Below are 16906 nucleotides of genomic sequence, written 5' to 3' on the forward strand. Positions count from 1 at the left end.
ATTGCTTGATAGGTGTGCTCTGCCACACGATGTGAATGTAATCGTCAGCTGTGTTTGGAGTAAAGTATGTACAGATTGCTGAGCTTGTGAAACCAATTTTAAACATCCAATGTGTAGTATAATGTAATCTATGTATTATTTTGTACTGAACGCATTGTAGGTTAGTGTTGCTGTCATGTGGTAATTATTATTACACATTTTAATCCAAACTGTGGCGTCGGGGGCTAGTAATAAATCTTCCTCCCATTGTCTCGATGGGAGAGTAATTATGCGATTTGATTTCATTATTATTTTGTATATCTTATGTGATAGTTTTTTTGTATTAGGAATGTTTATAATACTGATATGGATGCAGGTGAGTTTAATGTCTCTGAACTGATAGTTGCTCTTACCTGCTTTCTATATCTTATGTTTGGGCTACTTGTGGAAGTGACATGAAAGCAGTGTTATGTTTATGTTAGTGTGGAGTTTGATATCTTGTGGAATTTCCACCAGGCTGTTAGTATCAGGGCCACCCACAAATTGTTGATCATGAATGTTCTTTAATTGATTTGACTGATAAATGGTAAGTCTGACTTTTAGATCTTTGCATAATGTTTGTTCTATGTCTATCCATATTCTGTCTGATATACTAGGTATTATCCATTTTATTCCATATTGTAGTTGATTTGCAATAATCAACTACAGTTCTGTATTGTTGTGGGAAAGGGAGTTTTAATACCCTTTCCATTTTTAACTTTAATAAAAACACAGATGGAAAAATTCCAGAAAGTGAGACAGAGAAAGGAAACTAGACTTTAAAATGGTGCTGCCCTCTTGACTTACAACTGTAGATTATTGAAATTATTACAAATGTCTGACGCCAAAAGGGATTGTGTCAGTGTTTCACTACTCAGTATTGCATTTGGTAGACAGTATAAACAAGCAGACTATGGTTAAATAGATCACAGAAATAAAGCAAACACCAATATAATCTTGAACCACCTAGTCCACAGGAAACATTAGATTACTGGAACAAAATCAGACAACTAGCAGAACAACTTTTTAACCAATGATGCAGGTGCACTTTTAGTGGATTTATTTATCTGTATTTCAATCCACTAAAGTTTTTCACTTGATCTAACATTACATTTAAGACCGACGTCCTGTTACGTCTCACAGAAGATTCCACTGATCAAGGTGCTACTTACCCATCCTGGTCCTGGAGTACCTTTGCTCTGTACACTTTAGTGATGTCTTTGCTACCAACAAACCTATTTTAATCCATTAGATAGTAACCAAACGCTTCTTTGCTGCAGAGCACAGAAATCATTCAAATTTGCAGTCAACAGATACATCTGGGCCACATTTTGGATCAATGGACTAGGCTGGAACTGCACATATACTGTATATGCAAAATTCAAAATACGGGGAGTGGTTGGTGTCTTTTGCAATCAAATCTGAATACTATGGAATTTGTTTCACATTTGTTTAATTTGACAGATTTTAAATGGATAATGGACATCACTAGACAAAAAGGAATAAACAACTATATGAAAAGGAACAAAACCAAAAACAAAGGAAGACTTTAACACACTTGCCCAAACAAGCACTAAATCTGACAAAAATAGATCAACCAATGACATAGCTGTGAAGAAACATATTAGCCATTGTTTTCTTGTTATCAACAGTAATTTTAACTGATTGTTAACATACTGTTCAAGTCTTCAACTGTTTTGCTCCCAACATACGAATGGGTACAAATGTGGTTCATTACCCACCTGCACAAATTGCTTCTGACATACTGGGCAGCTACAGGGTTCTTCCCCCGTGTGGATTCTGACATACTGGGCAGCTACGGGGTTCTTCAATTGTGTGGATTGTCTTCTGCTCCTCCATGTGGCCTGTTTCACCAAAGCCCTTCCTGCAGTATTTGCAGCACTATGGCAAGCGGACACCCTTGTGAGCGTTTAGGTGCTTCTCAAGAGTCTGGGCACGTTTGAAACACCTGCCCCAAACATCACTGACATTATTTCTTGTAGGTGATTAGCCACCTGTTTCTCTAGCCACAAGTACTTTTTGATTTATTTATATTTTTAAATAGGTAATTTTATATATAATGGCAACAAATGACATTTTAAGTTTTATGACAAAATGTGCAAACAAGCTGGCCTGAGAGGTGTATAGCGGGATATGACTCGGTGCGTCTCTGGTGCTGCTTTTGATGAGTACAGTGTCATGAGTGTGTCTGTCCAGCGGTGCAAAGAGGGGATACAGCAAGGCATGGCATGGTGTTTATTCATTCGTTTGCATAGAAAATGACGCCTTTTCACATTGTGGAGCTACAAATATGGCGGTCTTTTTCCTGCAGCGTAGTAATGACGTAAAAACAGAGTCGCACCGTATTGTCGGGCAGGAGGATCTGGACTCATTTATTACTTAATATCTTCCCCCATCTAGCGGTCATTAGAGGTTAGTCTTTAATTGATTTCTGTCGTGCAATATTTTAGATATAAATGTTTACATTTTCTATTACAGAACACGGCAAAGTATAGTCAACCAGTTCTAACCTTTTGAGAAAAACTTTAGCTTCAAAGTAGGTGAATCTATTTACTTAGATTCAACCAATCGGATCACAGTTTATTTACATAACATCAATGCTTTGAGTGCTTTAGATATAAGGACATCATAGCGATCTTTCTGCTCACACCTCAGTCAGTCTAGAATTCTGTACTATGTGTTTCTATAGCTTCCAACTTTCACGAGTTTCTTGAATCTGTGGAGAAAAGTGCAGACTCAGGTACTTTCTTATTTGTGAACTTTTATACATTTTATGTAATTTATTTATCTATCATCTATAATGTTTTATTACTTTTCATTTATAGATATAAGGACACAAAAACAGTTCATATACTCAATGAATTGTTACAAGATAATATTTTCTAGAGTATGTTTACCATTTGTTAAAAGACTGATTTATTTCTAAAAGTTTATGCAGTGTGTTAATTTGTCACATGGAGGCAGAAGGGGTGAATCTGATATACTCCTCTGCCATCATCAACTATTCAATGAGTCCTCCAGTGGAGCTTGTACAACCAAAGAAACGCATACAGAGGTCACCGGCGGTTCTAAGTTACATCTAAAGAGGTCTAGGCCTATACACACTGTTCCACCTGAGGTAATAAAATGTTTTGGGGTAAAGGTAGTTTCATGAGGCGATCTGTGATCTAATTATAATAGGCTTTGAAGCTCTCTGCAACAGGTGCAGAGTGGTGCAAGACTGTGTTTGAAAGCATAAAGAGGAATAATGTTTCTGGGGTATCTTAAGGCCTTTTTGGGTCTGTAAGTGCAGAGCAGAGGCTCTGATGCAGGTTGTTTCAAGGCCTCTGTGGAAGTCTACTGCAGATGACTCTGGACTGTTCCCCTGAGAAATAGCTTCCTTAGTATTGGGAAAGATCCCTGCTTTTAAAAGACGTGAAAGCCTCTTCGAGAGTTCTTTGGCTAAGCAAGGTTCATTATCTTACCATAAGAGCAGGGTTATACTGACCTGCAACATCATCTTGCAGGTGTTTGATGGTATGAGTTGAGATCATCTTTGTTAAAAAAAACAACAAAAAAAAAACAGGAAAATCTTCCAATAGGATATACTGGGGTCAAGCTTCAATTTGTACAAGGATAGATCAATTTGCATATATTGAATAATGTATGGTTGAGATTTCAAACAACAGTATGTAGAGAAGGTGTGGCAATCACATAATCATTTCTGAAAACTGGATAAAAATGTGTGTTCCTTGTGTGATTATTAGACATATTCCGGACTATGCCTCTTTTGTATGTAACGCTGAGCTCAAAATAAATAATTGACCTACTACTCTCTTCAATTAATTCTTGAGTCTGCATCTTTATTTTCTGTTTAAAGAGGACTTAATAAAATTACTGGAATGTGGGGAATATCTAGTAACACAGTGCCGAGTCGGCTCAACGTAGATCCCAGCCTTTTATATGGCCTCTTCCCTTTAATTCTACTGACTATAATGAATGTAAACCTTGTCGATTCTGGTGTTTGCTCTATAGAGGTAGCAAAAACTTTGCTAAAAGAATGAAAAATATGCATCCTGTGAAATGTGTATTGAACAATATAACATCGTTCCTTACCCAGAGCCATACCACATCATTGATGGAAATCACACTGATGTGAGGGCAGTATGGGCCAACTCAACTGTATTTCCTGATTGTTTTATTCTACAGAAAGATGTGGTCCAAATATTTAAAAAATCACAGGTTTGTTTAAGAGGACATAGTCGAACGGTTTGGGCTTCTTGTTATTTTAATACTAGTGGTAACTATTAGTAAATACAACAATCTGACCATCCTCATACTGCATTGAGGGTTGATGGGGTGATGGTACCAGATGATGTTTAGGTATGTGGTTATGTTCATTTATTTTTGTTCCTTCATATTCACTTTCCTTTCTCGACTCCTTTTATATTCATTTTCCTTTTATATTCCTTTCTCGACTCTGTTTTGTTTTGGGTTTTTTTTTTTTGCATACTTTTCTTTTTCAGTCATGAATTCCCTTTTTTGTTAAAATCTCCTCACCTTTTCTACAGCGCTTTCTCTCTCTCTGATTTCACAGGTACTTGTCTCTTTCCTTCAAGGGTCTGCATCTCACCTGGACCTTTTCCTCTTTGCTAATTCAGCTCCTGTCGTAGCTGAACATCAATAGTTTAACAGTTATTAGGAAATATTGCTTAAAACAAAACAATAAGAAAACAGCAAAGAAGGTATATGCAAGTATATGTCCACCGTATTGTGCTACTGTCATGTCAACGGGTGGACAATTTTAGCTAAAGCTAGCATTGCAAACATAGATTTTGATATTCTAAAATAATGTTTATTAACTCAATATTTCATCACAACGGGGTGGACATTTTTAGCTTTAACTCATCTGAGTATGGAGACAAAGTGAGAAATTCAAATGAACTTATATACTATAGGAGCATGCAGTTTATGCCTTTAGTCGAATGAAGATAGACCTTTTTTAAAGTTGTGAGGTCACTGATGTCAAAGGTCGCATTTTTACCAAGATGGTTATCCAAAGATGAGAGAGTGGACAGCAATTCTTGGACATGTTTAAATAACTTGATTTTTTATTTTATTTATTTAAATTTTTTTCATCAAAATGGCAAAATGAATAATCAAAATACCTAAAATATTAATGAACGTATTTACAACCTTACGATAACATTTAAAAGTTTAAAAGGTTAAAACATGTTTAAAAGGTTAAAACATCCAAAATACCCATTTCCTCATCAAAGAAAATGTAATAAGGTTAACATTCCTATATATTCGTAAAATGTGTTCATTCAGAGTAAAACTTTAATCAGTGAATTAAAAACATTAATTGTTTCACAATCTTTGTATCAGCACAATTAAACGAGTATGTTGTATTGACCCTTAGGTAACAGAACGAAGTGTGAAGTCCACTTATAAAATAAATTACGCATTCGTCATTAGATCAGAGTAGGCGATGGACAGAGAGCCATGTGTGAAAACGAACAATCATCTCACAAAACACTACTTATGACTAACAAGTAAACACTTGCAAAATAAAAGTCGCCGTTTATGTTAAATATAAGATTTCCTAACTAAAACTATTAATTAAAAAACGTAAATCGATATTTTTGCGATTGATCTTCCTCCCAAGTTACACCGTTTACTTGTCTTGGAACTGACACACGAGTATCACTGTTATGTTTTAATGAAACCGTTATTTTGAAAACTACAAAACTGCATGTCAGTGTTAACAGTGTGGGGTCATACGTGAGTGTATGTTACAGCTGAATTATTAGGTTACCTAACTAAGCTACAGATATTTTTATATTTATTGGCTGCTTGTACAGATTTGTTAGCTCGCTGATAATATACTTTTGTATATAAAATTGTTCTGCGCAAACCACAGCACCATTGCTAAGTTAGCACTTAGCCTTAGCTAACGTTACTTTGAAAGTTAAATTGAGTTTCTTGTCTTGTTCATGGCTTTGTAGCTGAATCTCCCGTTTAGACATGATGTCTGCCCGCAGGCTTAGATTTCTAGTTTTTTTCTGTTCGACTCGCCGACAAATGCAGAGGTTATTGCTCAGTGTCTGTATCTAGCACTTCTACTAATGAGACTGATGAGACGAGAGTGAGCACATTTAAGACCAAGCTGTCGTCTGGTCCGACGTTTCACGACTTCATTAAGAGTTCTTCAGGCAAAAGTTCAACTGAGACGCAACAGGAACATGAGGAATCGTATCTTCCTGAAGAAAGTGGTCTGGCGCAGCTACGGAAAGGTATGTAACTGCATTTGTTGCCATGATAGTTCAGGCTTTAGGATTTTAATTCCCATGTGTCAGTATGCCGGTAGTCGTTGCCAATTTTATTTTGATGTTTACATCTTGCAGTGTATTTCGAAACATACGGCTGTCAGATGAACGTCAACGACACTGAAATTGCGTGGTCCATTCTTCAGAAGGGTGGATATGTTCGGACCCACGAACTATCAGAGGTAAGTGTCAATGCCTTGACCTTTGACCCTTGATGAACACAGCGCTTCCTTTATTTGAAAGCTTTCATTCTCATCTTTCCTAATTTTTTTTTTATACAGGCAGATGTGGTGCTTCTTGTCACATGTTCCATAAGGTAGGAAAAGCCTATTTCTGTTTGTATTTTACACAGTGAATCTATATGTTGCCAATCTTGTGCAACTTGACAGCAGTCCTTGACTTCAGTGACATTTTTTGCAGAGCAGACCATCTGGAACAGACTCAAACATCTAGCAGTTCTGAAAAAGAAGCGTCTAAAGAGCAGCACTCCATTAAAGATAGGAGTCCTGGGTAACTTCTCACTTCACCATAGTTCTTCACTCACTTTCAAATGTATCTCTCAGTCTGAAATGTTTGTGTGTGCGCATGTATGTTTGTGTGAGGGTTCACGCGCCTGTATACGCATACGTGTGCTTGCTCTCTTGTAGGTTGCATGGCAGAGAGACTAAAGACTGAGTTGCTGGAGAAGGAGAGGGTGGTGGATGTTGTAGCAGGGCCAGATGCCTACAGAGATCTTCCCCGACTCCTTGCACTGGCCCATGGGGGTCAGAGGACCAGCAATGTCCTGCTCTCCCTGGAAGAGACATATGCTGATGTCATGCCCATTCACCATTCAGGACACAGTGCCTTTGTGTGAGTGCCATAATAATATCTGGCTGATTTATAAGGGAGGAGTTCCTACTAAACACTAACTCTTAAATTAACTTTGCATTGTGTGATTTTGTAAAGATGGTAAAGAGTAAAATAACAATCTCACATGTACAGTTCAATTTTTAAGTTAACATGTATAGACAGTTTTTGGTGTTTTCATATTCAACTCTAATACACTGAATTTAATCTGAACAGCAACTGTTAGATTAAAATACAGAAAAGTCAGCTATAATTTAAAGGCATTTGCTACTATATTGGATGAAACATGGGACTTGCATCCACAATAAAGCCAAAAACAGCAAATGCTCATAGTTCAGTTGTTTATTATTATCATTTTACTGAACACTTGTCAATCTGCATTTTTTGGTTAAATATTTATACATCACTGACCTTCCTACACTTATGAAGGGATATAAAACTTCAAACACCGTGGTGGCTCATCTTCACCTCCTTCATGCTTTTAGATGTAGCACTTCAAACAATGGTTTGATATCAGGGGTGTCGATACTTTTTAAAGTCCTTTCACGCTGTTGACAGTACAGACCTTGTGTACTGCAAGCCTTGTTGGTGGCACCTTGTCTTACAGTGGGATTATCCAGTATATTTTGTCCCTCTTTGACTGCTGTAGGTCTATCATGCGGGGCTGTGACAACATGTGCAGCTACTGCATTGTGCCGTTTACCCGGGGGAGGGAGAGGAGCAGACCTGTGTCCTCCATACTTGAAGAAGTGCGCATGCTGTCTGACCAGGTCTCTTCCCTTCAGCGACTGTGTGCGCAGTCTGGCTTTACTAGTTTCTGTGTGTGAAACTTGGCCAGATGTGAACACTAAGTATATGAAATTATCATGGCTACAGGGGGTGAAGGAAGTGACCCTGCTGGGTCAAAACGTGAACAGCTACAGAGACGTGTCTGGGGATGGGGCCAGCAACTCGGGGCTTGGTTCGCGCCTCAGCCGTGGTTTCAGAACCGTGTACCGTGATGAGCAAGGAGGCCTGCGATTCGCTGACCTGCTACACCACGTCTCCCTCGTAAACCCTGACATAAGGATTCGCTTCACCTCGCCACATCCTAAAGACTTTCCTGATGAGGTAGAAACCCCAGAGTCATGGATGTGAGCATGTGGATTTTGGTTGGGATACCCATGACTAGTGTGGGGAAGGTACTTTTAAAATGTATTTCATTGCAGATGACAAAATACAGAACACAGAATACATGCTGTTAAATGTAATTTAAATGTAATTAAAGTGAGTTATATTTGAAATAGTCTTGAACAATGTTGAAGTATTCCAAAGTTTTTAAAGTATGTTCCTCGTTTGAGTAATCTAATGGAATATGTTATCAATTACATTTAGGGGCATGTACATTGTAATCTGTAGTGAAATACATTTTAAAAGTAACCATTCCAACACTGCTTACAGTGCCAGATTAAACCCTGTGGAGGCCCCTAGGCAGTCATAATCTTGCAAATTATCTCCTAATATGTTTTGTTTTTTTTATTCCTTGTTGCATGGCCCCTAAAAGGTGTGGGGCCTACAGGTCACTGCCTGCTCGGTAATCTATTGGTAATCCGGCCCTGACTGTCTTTGACTGTTTATGGCTTGTGTGGTGTAGTGGATGTTCAAAGAGTTTAAGTATTTAGTTGAGAATGAGAAAACGGTTTCTTATAGTCTGAATTCATGTGCAGATATTGCTCATAGGCCATTTTAAGCAGCAGATTGGATAATAATTTAGGATTCGCAAATTTGGATGTGAGCAGTAGAAAAGATCATTAATAGATTATCAGATTGAAAAAGCCTTATGCTTATCAGATATGTGAAATAAGGTTTGACTGCCATAGTCAATTTGTGCTGTTTTCGTTTGACCTGTGCTGGGGTGGGTGAGTATGTTTCCTGAAGGTGTTATAGCTAATCCAAGAGCGGAGGAACATCTGTAAACAGATCCACTTGCCAGCTCAGAGCGGCAGCAGCAGAGTCTTACAGACCATTAGGCGTGGGTGAGAAACGCTCCTAGAACGACAGCACTCACCACAAACACAGTAGAGATTAGCCTGCTTATCTCAAATCTCTTGATGTCTCATGTGTTAAAACTTAGCTCTCACTTTGTCATCATGCTCTGGGATGTTTTCATAGGTATACTAGGGAAGCCTACCTTGAGCTTGTGGAAAACATTCGAAAGATAATACCAGGTGTCCTATCACTACCAAACATTCAGTATGTAATTATAAAATTATTGTAGCTATAATAGGTCTTGTGTGAATATATATATCTATGTATAATTTCTTTCTACAGGGGTCAGTCTGAGCAGTGACTTCATCACAGGCTTCTGTGGGGAAAGCGAGGAGGACCACCAGCAGTCGGTCTCTCTGATCAGGGAAGTGGGCTATAATGTAGCCTTCCTGTTTGCCTACAGCATGAGGAAGGTGAGGTCCTATTTTGTCATTGTGTTTAACACTATCAAAAAACAGACATTCTCCCTGGTTCATGTGATGGTTCTATCAAGAAATTCACCATTGTCTATTATCATTTGGAGAATTGAAAAGGTGTTGTGGCTGCCAGTTGGGCTTTACCTTCTGACATGAACATGTGTGTACCACACCCACAGAAAACTCAGGCATACCATCGGACGATATCCCGGCTGAGGTGAAGAAGCGTCGCCTGGAGGAGCTTATCTGTACATTCCGAGAAGAGGCGGCTAAGGTCAACACCAGGCTCATCGGCAGCACACAGCTTGTCCTAGTGGAGGGAGTGAGTACTGCAGTGGGTTGAAGCCATGCTGTGTTACAACTGTGTTTGGAGCACTTCTGCTAGGATTGCTGCATCTGTGTGTCTTGGTCATCATGTTTTGCATATCGATTTAACTAGATTTCTGCAAGAAAATAAATAGTTGCAGTAAATTCTCCTCCCTTATCTTATTTAGACCTGCTGGATCAACATCATGAGGTCTGTCTGACAACGATGATGAACAATGGCATTGTCTGTCAGCTCAGCCCTAGCACCTTTTGGCATTTCATTTTGGTTTTGGCCTTGTTCTTTTCTGGAGGGCAAGTAGAGTTTATATGTTTATGTATTTAGGGCATTGTTTGGTCTATTTTAGTCTACGTGAGTTGTATGGTCACTTTCCCGTTTGTGTTGTTAGTTTGTGATTGCCGCATGGGTTTCTGTGGCCCTTTCATTTGAAACCCTTCCCTGGTTAGGCATAGCATTGTGTCTGTTGTGGATGCTTTGAGCTTTTTGTTATTTTTGAAGTGTTGAGAGCAGTTCACATCTTTGGTACAGGGAAATCCTAATGACTGGTTTCCCTGTGCTTGTGGTCTTTAGTGTATTACCTGCCATCAATAACTTTGAAGATTGGGGTCTTACTTAATTTTGATTCTTGTTAGTGTCCTTCTTTTGAGGACATGCCTGGCGAATGCACAGAAAACTACCCCAAGGTGTTTGCCACTTAATGTGTTAATATGCGCTACCAGTCATGCTGAGATTGGATCTACCGATATACACACTGATAACAGAATTTTATGACCATCTACATAACAGTGGGAATAACCACCTTTGGTTTGGATGACACTAGTGAGACGTTGTGGCATGGTATCTGGAGGCAATGTAAGAGCAGGAGAGAATTTCTGTCTGCTACAGTGCTTAGTCAAGCCTTTTATATTGTACAAATGTTATCTGCTGTTTTTGCTTGACTGAGTCTGTTTTCTGCAGCAAAGTAAGAATTCATCTCAAGATCTTTGTGGTCGGAATGATGGGAATGTGAAGGTTATTTTTCCAAGAAAGGATTTGCTTTCTTATCCCATGGATACCAACCCTGTCACCGTTAAAGCTGGAGACTATGTACTGGTGAAGGTGAGCTCTTACTTTAGTTTGCTACTCCTACATGTATATCTGTCTGTGTTGAGACTAAAACAGGAACATGTTTTTACACACACACACACACACACACACACACACACACACACACACACACACACACACACACACACACACAGATATATATATGGGCTGTATGTGTGGAATATTTATTCTGGTAAGCCTGGTCTGTGATATGTAATATACATGGCTGTGAAATATACTGTACAGTCGTGGCTACATTTCCATGATTATTGGTGACTACTCTCTCCTTTACAGATTACCTCAGCCAACTCTCAGAGTCTGCAAGGCCACGCCTTCAGCCACGCCTCCCTGAGTGATGGACACCCCAGCCGCCTATGAATGCACAGGCAGCTGCATATTAGCCTGTAGGTTCCACCTTCTTAGTATCAGGACTGGGTGGGAGTGTGTGTCTCAGACCTATAGGTCTTCCCAGCTCCAGCTCTTGGAAGCCAGTATGCTCAGTGAGGAGTTTTCACTGCCTCAGTCATCCTGTCTCCTCATTATCAAGCTCCTTATGAGGTGAATCAGGCATGGTGAGGCAGAAAACCCCTGAAAATATGCAGGGAAGTTTCCTCAGAACTTGAGCTCAGTGTTCCTGAAGTGCAGTTTGAAATGAAATAAGGTTTTTCATTTTTTCATTCATTCATTTATTCAGAATCATGTATGACATTTTTTTAATTTTTTATGATTGCAGCAAATAATGGAGGTGCAAGTGTAATAAATGATGGAAAAGCAGATTGCTTTCACACAGTAATATGTCCAAGCAGATTGATATGTCCAAGCAGATTGTTTTCAATTTGTTCCACTCAATTTGACAAAAGAACAGACTTTTAGCAGTTAAAAGTGAGCAGACATCAGGTAATGCTCATTCATGGCTTGAACTGAACATCTGTCCCAATGAGCACATAGTCCTGGAAGAACAGTGTGTATTTATAGCAGAGGCTCATAGATACACAAAACATTCAACACTTCATGCATCCAGGTTTGTTCATATGACGGATATAAACTTACCTTCATAATAACCAGTCGAGGTTTCACCAGACTGATATTTGCAATGTTCGGCAGAGGAAAACCTCGCTGTAGGATAACTGCCATAAAAGGGAATTCAGACATTTAAAATGACTTTCCAGTAACTTTAAACATAAAACATCAGATCCTGTACTCACCATTAACGTGGGGTATCACAATTTTCAACATTATCTGGAGGAAGGAGGCTAATGGTTTCACCTGTTGAAAACATATTTAATACAATTATTACAAGAGTAACTGTTCCTCTTATTCAGCTAACTTGTGAGATTGTTGTCCTACCTTAAATGGTCCGATGTAACTTGTACCTAAGTCTATATTAAATCTGTGGGAAGAAGGAGGACATTAAAATCAAAACGATATTTAAACAAACATGAACAGCCTGCATATGTCTTATTACATAAATGTATATAACCTTACTGTGTGACTTACTTATTAAGACTCAGTTTTCCAGCCAGGTTTTTCCCTATGACATAAACGTGAGCGCTCAAACTGGCATCCTATGCACAGAATACAGCAAATATTGTCTGAGGTGAAGTGAAGTATAATGTACTGAGATTAATGTGGTCATTAAAGGTCAAACTCCCCAACCACCTTCCCTTGTTTTGCCCTTTATTACCCACCACATTAAGGATGAAGAGGGTTGTGAGGGTGGTGTTGGGCTGGATGGCGTAAACAGTAACAGTGGTGTTGGCCTGCAGCGTTACGTTGTTGGGTGCAAACGTGACGGTTGGTGCTGTCGCTGCCTTCACCAGGAGCTTCATCATCATGTTAGGGTACTGCTTAGCAATCTAAGCAAGACACCAGTAGGAGTCACTCATTAAAGGAATACTTTCTCTCAAATATGCCAGTATTAAATATTGACCATAATGTTAGATTTCATCCAAGCATCACCATGTGAAATGTTGTTCTTTTCGGAAATTCTTCATCTAAATATGGTTGCGTTGCTAATGAGATCATATTATTTGTTACTCTTTAAACCTTATTATTCCTTTAAGATTCAAAGTCTACTGTGTTAGGAAACCTATGTGAGAATATAAAATCAGCAGTTTCTGCATGCTTGTGTGATGAATACAGAAAGTGATCTCTTATACCTGCGGAATTAAGGCTTCAAATGTCTTGGTGTTCAGACGATATGGAAAGGCTCGGGGAATCTGGAAGGATAAACGTTTGTTTCATTTTCAGGGACTGTTGATCCTTTATTTGTCCATTCATTTATTACAGTATTAAGCGATTATTAATGTGCACTGGGAGAACAGTATAAAGTTATCAGTCTTCTTGATCAGTCTTCTAACTAAATAGCCTGCTCTTGTAAGGTAACCACATCCACACCTTTCCCTCAGTGATGGCAAGGAGTGGTTTAAACTCACCATTTTATCTGTGATTCTGAGTCTGAGTGCTCCTGCATTTTTGTACACAAAGCCTGCTGAGTTGGCAGTGAAGGCAGAGATGCCCATATACAGCATGTTTCTTTCATTAGGTGGCAGTGAAAATGGTGTCGGGGCAAACGCGGGTTTCTTGTGCACTCCAATGTTGTAAAACTCCCCCTATATAGAGAGCAATGCAGAGATTAACTTATTCTTTTACAGCTCCTGGGTCTTGACTCTTTTTTCAGATTAAACTGTCTTATCAGTGTAGTTGAAGGTTCTGTAATGATCCTTAAGCTCACCTTTAAACTGAGCTCAGTGCTGGAAACAGATACGACAGGTGACTCCGTCAAGCCATATTCAATTTCAGCATATCTGTCAATTTTTTTCAGAACTGAGGAATTGAAGACCATAAAAACATGTCTCCTGTTAAATCAGATCTGTTTGCAGTGTTAGGGAAATTCATAGAATTGTAATAATTTGATTGTAGATCATACCATTTAGGGTTTTCATGTAGGAATTGATTTTTTGAATGTTCTCAGAGACAAGAGGACATATCTGGAAGAGGTGTTATGTTATAAAGTAACATTTTTATTATGAAATGTCATTTATTATGTATTTCAATATGATTGGTTTCTGGTTCATAGTGTAAGTACCTCACCTTTCTCTGGAGTTCCTTGCGCACTTTCTTATTGATGTAACCATTGAACATATTATACAGCCAGCTGTGAGGGGAACAATGGAGTAAAATTATATTTGAATGTTTGTCCCTCAGTTACTTAGCTCAGACTGTTAGCCTCTGCGCTATCAGAGAGTTAGCAGAGATTTCTTTTTGGAAAAGAGTGCTTTGTTGGAACAAAAACAAATGTATTTAGTGAAAAGTGAGTTTCCTGTATTCCTTTATGCTGCAATTTACTTAGCTGTTTGTAGGAGTTTACAATTAATATAATTTTCATAACAGCAAGAATGTAGCCAGATTTTACAGTGATTTTAAGTAGTGAAAGTTTTCTGGTTAGTTTGGTATGCAAGCAGTTCTTTTGATTGATTACCTGGCACCCCCACGCAATCTGATTCTGGCGTGGCTAAGACTGGCTTCACAGTTGGCACTTCTGACCATTGGGCGGCCAGTGCCGTCACTCTTGATGGTAATGGTGGTAGTGATGGTCAATCCACACACGGACAAGTCAAAAGTACCGCTGTCCGATCTATAGAATGTAAAACACCTCACTGCTTTTCTCCTTTATCTTTAATATAAACTACACCAGTGAGTTCCAGTTTGAACAGAAAATATTTGCTTGTATCTTCTGCTTACATGAATCCCAAGAATTTCACTCTCCAGTTGCCACCCGTGTCAATGTAGCCATCACTGATGATCAGGCTGACTCCAATGCCTGGGACCAAACCCACTGCTGACTGTGGCAACCTCACATTCAACACTTTCATCCTGATAAGGACAGAAGCACAAGAAGAGGAGCAATAAGCCACACTTTACTAAAGTCCTTTTCCACACCAAGATTATTCCTAAGATTTTACCATTTAGTCATAATTTATGTCCGGAAAACTGGCGCTATGTCTATTATTTATAAAATATTGTGTTGTTCCAATGTTCTCTTAAGCATTTGAGTATCTTCTGCTGTAGGAAGCTGGACATACAATTTAACATAAAGCAGGAGCAATGTTAGAGTAGGGTTGTAGCTCTGACCCTGTCAAACTGTAGGCAACCCGGCCAATGAGAAACACGCCAACTGAGCCGTTCATTTCTGGCAAATCAATTGCTTTAAGTTTCTTCAGCAGGATTGGTATCCCAATCTTTTGGCCTATAGTCAAAACAAATAGAAACCTGATTGCACACAGTGGATTTAACAAACTTCAGCGGTATCAACATCTGTAGTGAACATCAATAATGGTACCATTCAGCTTGTAGCTCCACTTTGTATATTCTATTTGAGACATGTAACATTATCATGTTGCCACTACTCTGTTATTTGCAATACTACAAACACTGATGTCCAACTTCTTGTCTACCATGTTTTATGTTGCATTTACCGTACTCCAGTCCCTTCTGAGTTAGTTTCACCTTGACTCCAGCAGTGGTGCCAGAGGTGTCAGGACAGAACGAGGCCAATAGGGCCAGAATGCAGCACAGAGACAGCATGTCCACTCAGGCCTGGTAGAGACACACATGGATCGCAGAGACACACATGAAATGTAGATCTCCAGCAACCTTTGTGTAACCTTTTTTTCCTACAAAAGCCCAACAGTGCTTTCTGGATACACTTAGGCACAGTTTTGCAAGTACTCCTGTTATTCCCTGTTAATTCAGCACTTTGCCTCAGAAAGGCTTTCTTATGATCATTATGGTAATAATTGTCATTATAAAGGCAGCTGAAGGTAAACAAATATAAAGCAAAAAGGTTCATATGGTCATTTTTATTATTAAATTAAAACATAGTAATACTTAAATAATTGCTATCTGCCCTTGGGTCAATCATGGAAAGGATTAACTAGATGTGTTCTGTAATGTGTTAAATCCTCTTGATAAATGCATAGCTTTAGCTATATCATAAAATATATGATGAGTCTTTTTCTCATTATTACTTGCGTACAACAAAAGTTTGTGTGACAAGCAGCAACATGTATATTTACCAATTTATGAAAACGGGAGTATGCGCAGTGGGAGAGTAAATATCTTTTAAAATGACTCTCAATTAATGGCAATGCATTTACAATAAGTCTCTTGCCACAATAACAACACTGTCTGGATTTGCCATCAGCTGGTTGATGCAGCATCGTGCAGCCTGCAGCCTAGCATTTGTTTGCAGGGGAACATACACTGCCATAATTTAAAGCTTACAAATGCTGTATTTACAGTGTATTGCAGGTTATTAAAATGTGGCAGTAATTATTAGGATATAGAGAATTGTAGTGTTTAAACAAATCATTATGTCAGAAGTATGTTTAGGGGAGAATACACCCTGACCCACCCAGAGTTAACACACACTTATCTTACATTATTGATCATAAACTTGGATAGCTACAATACTGTCTGCTAATCATGCAGTTTGAAGTTTGCAAAGTGTGTACCCAGACAAAATCTGTGTTAAAACTTTCGTTTAATGTTTCCTTTAATGCTAGAGTCTGAGATAATACAGATTGCAAATATCATGCAACCTGTTTAAAAAAGACTCTATTCAGCTATTTCTTGATCCAATTAATGAGAAGAATCAAACATGGTGAGTGGTGCAGGCAGGTCAGTAAGACCACAAAGTTTCATCTTATCCTGTTTAGAGCATCTTGCAGTGAGCTAATAGTAATTACATTCATATTTACCTTGTATTGTCGTAATGAAGTGCTATGTGGCCTGTACTTGCTCTCTCTTTCACTCACTCTCTCTCTGGCTTTGCGTGTAAGAGCAGCTCTCTG

At 38.7% G+C, this 16906-nt stretch overlaps 2 protein-coding genes across 2 annotated transcripts; one reads left to right on the forward strand and one right to left on the reverse strand.

Annotated features, from left to right (window-relative positions):
- The first annotated feature begins 6423 nt into the window (after nucleotides 1–6423).
- cdk5rap1 (CDK5 regulatory subunit associated protein 1) lies at nucleotides 6424–11768 on the forward strand. The gene is given in 13 exon segments (XM_035520489.2): nucleotides 6424–6529; nucleotides 6629–6663; nucleotides 6773–6857; nucleotides 6995–7199; nucleotides 7846–7966; nucleotides 8073–8306; nucleotides 9114–9211; nucleotides 9348–9403; nucleotides 9507–9637; nucleotides 9820–9835; nucleotides 9838–9962; nucleotides 10923–11063; nucleotides 11346–11768. Coding segments are annotated over 12 exon segments (1308 nt in total). The 5' UTR covers nucleotides 6424–6529; nucleotides 6629–6651; the 3' UTR covers nucleotides 11430–11768.
- A 121-nt stretch (nucleotides 11769–11889) lies between these two features.
- On the reverse strand, nucleotides 11890–16906 carry LOC113569007 (bactericidal permeability-increasing protein-like). The gene is made up of 16 exons (XM_026997134.3): nucleotides 16814–16906; nucleotides 15530–15650; nucleotides 15186–15300; nucleotides 14796–14927; nucleotides 14533–14688; nucleotides 14145–14208; nucleotides 13981–14041; nucleotides 13786–13877; nucleotides 13487–13663; nucleotides 13211–13270; nucleotides 12740–12907; nucleotides 12549–12616; nucleotides 12399–12441; nucleotides 12257–12317; nucleotides 12102–12178; nucleotides 11890–12001 (listed from the first exon to the last, which is right to left on the reverse strand). The coding sequence occupies exons 2-16, from the start codon at nucleotides 15636–15638 to the stop codon at nucleotides 11960–11962; spliced, it is 1425 nt and encodes a 474-aa protein (XP_026852935.3). The 5' UTR covers nucleotides 15639–15650; nucleotides 16814–16906; the 3' UTR covers nucleotides 11890–11959.

The sequence above is a fragment of the Electrophorus electricus genome, chromosome 22, assembly GCF_041902795.1.
Source record: "Electrophorus electricus isolate QZ-2024a chromosome 22, ASM4190279v1, whole genome shotgun sequence".
Lineage (NCBI taxonomy): Eukaryota > Metazoa > Chordata > Actinopteri > Gymnotiformes > Gymnotidae > Electrophorus > Electrophorus electricus.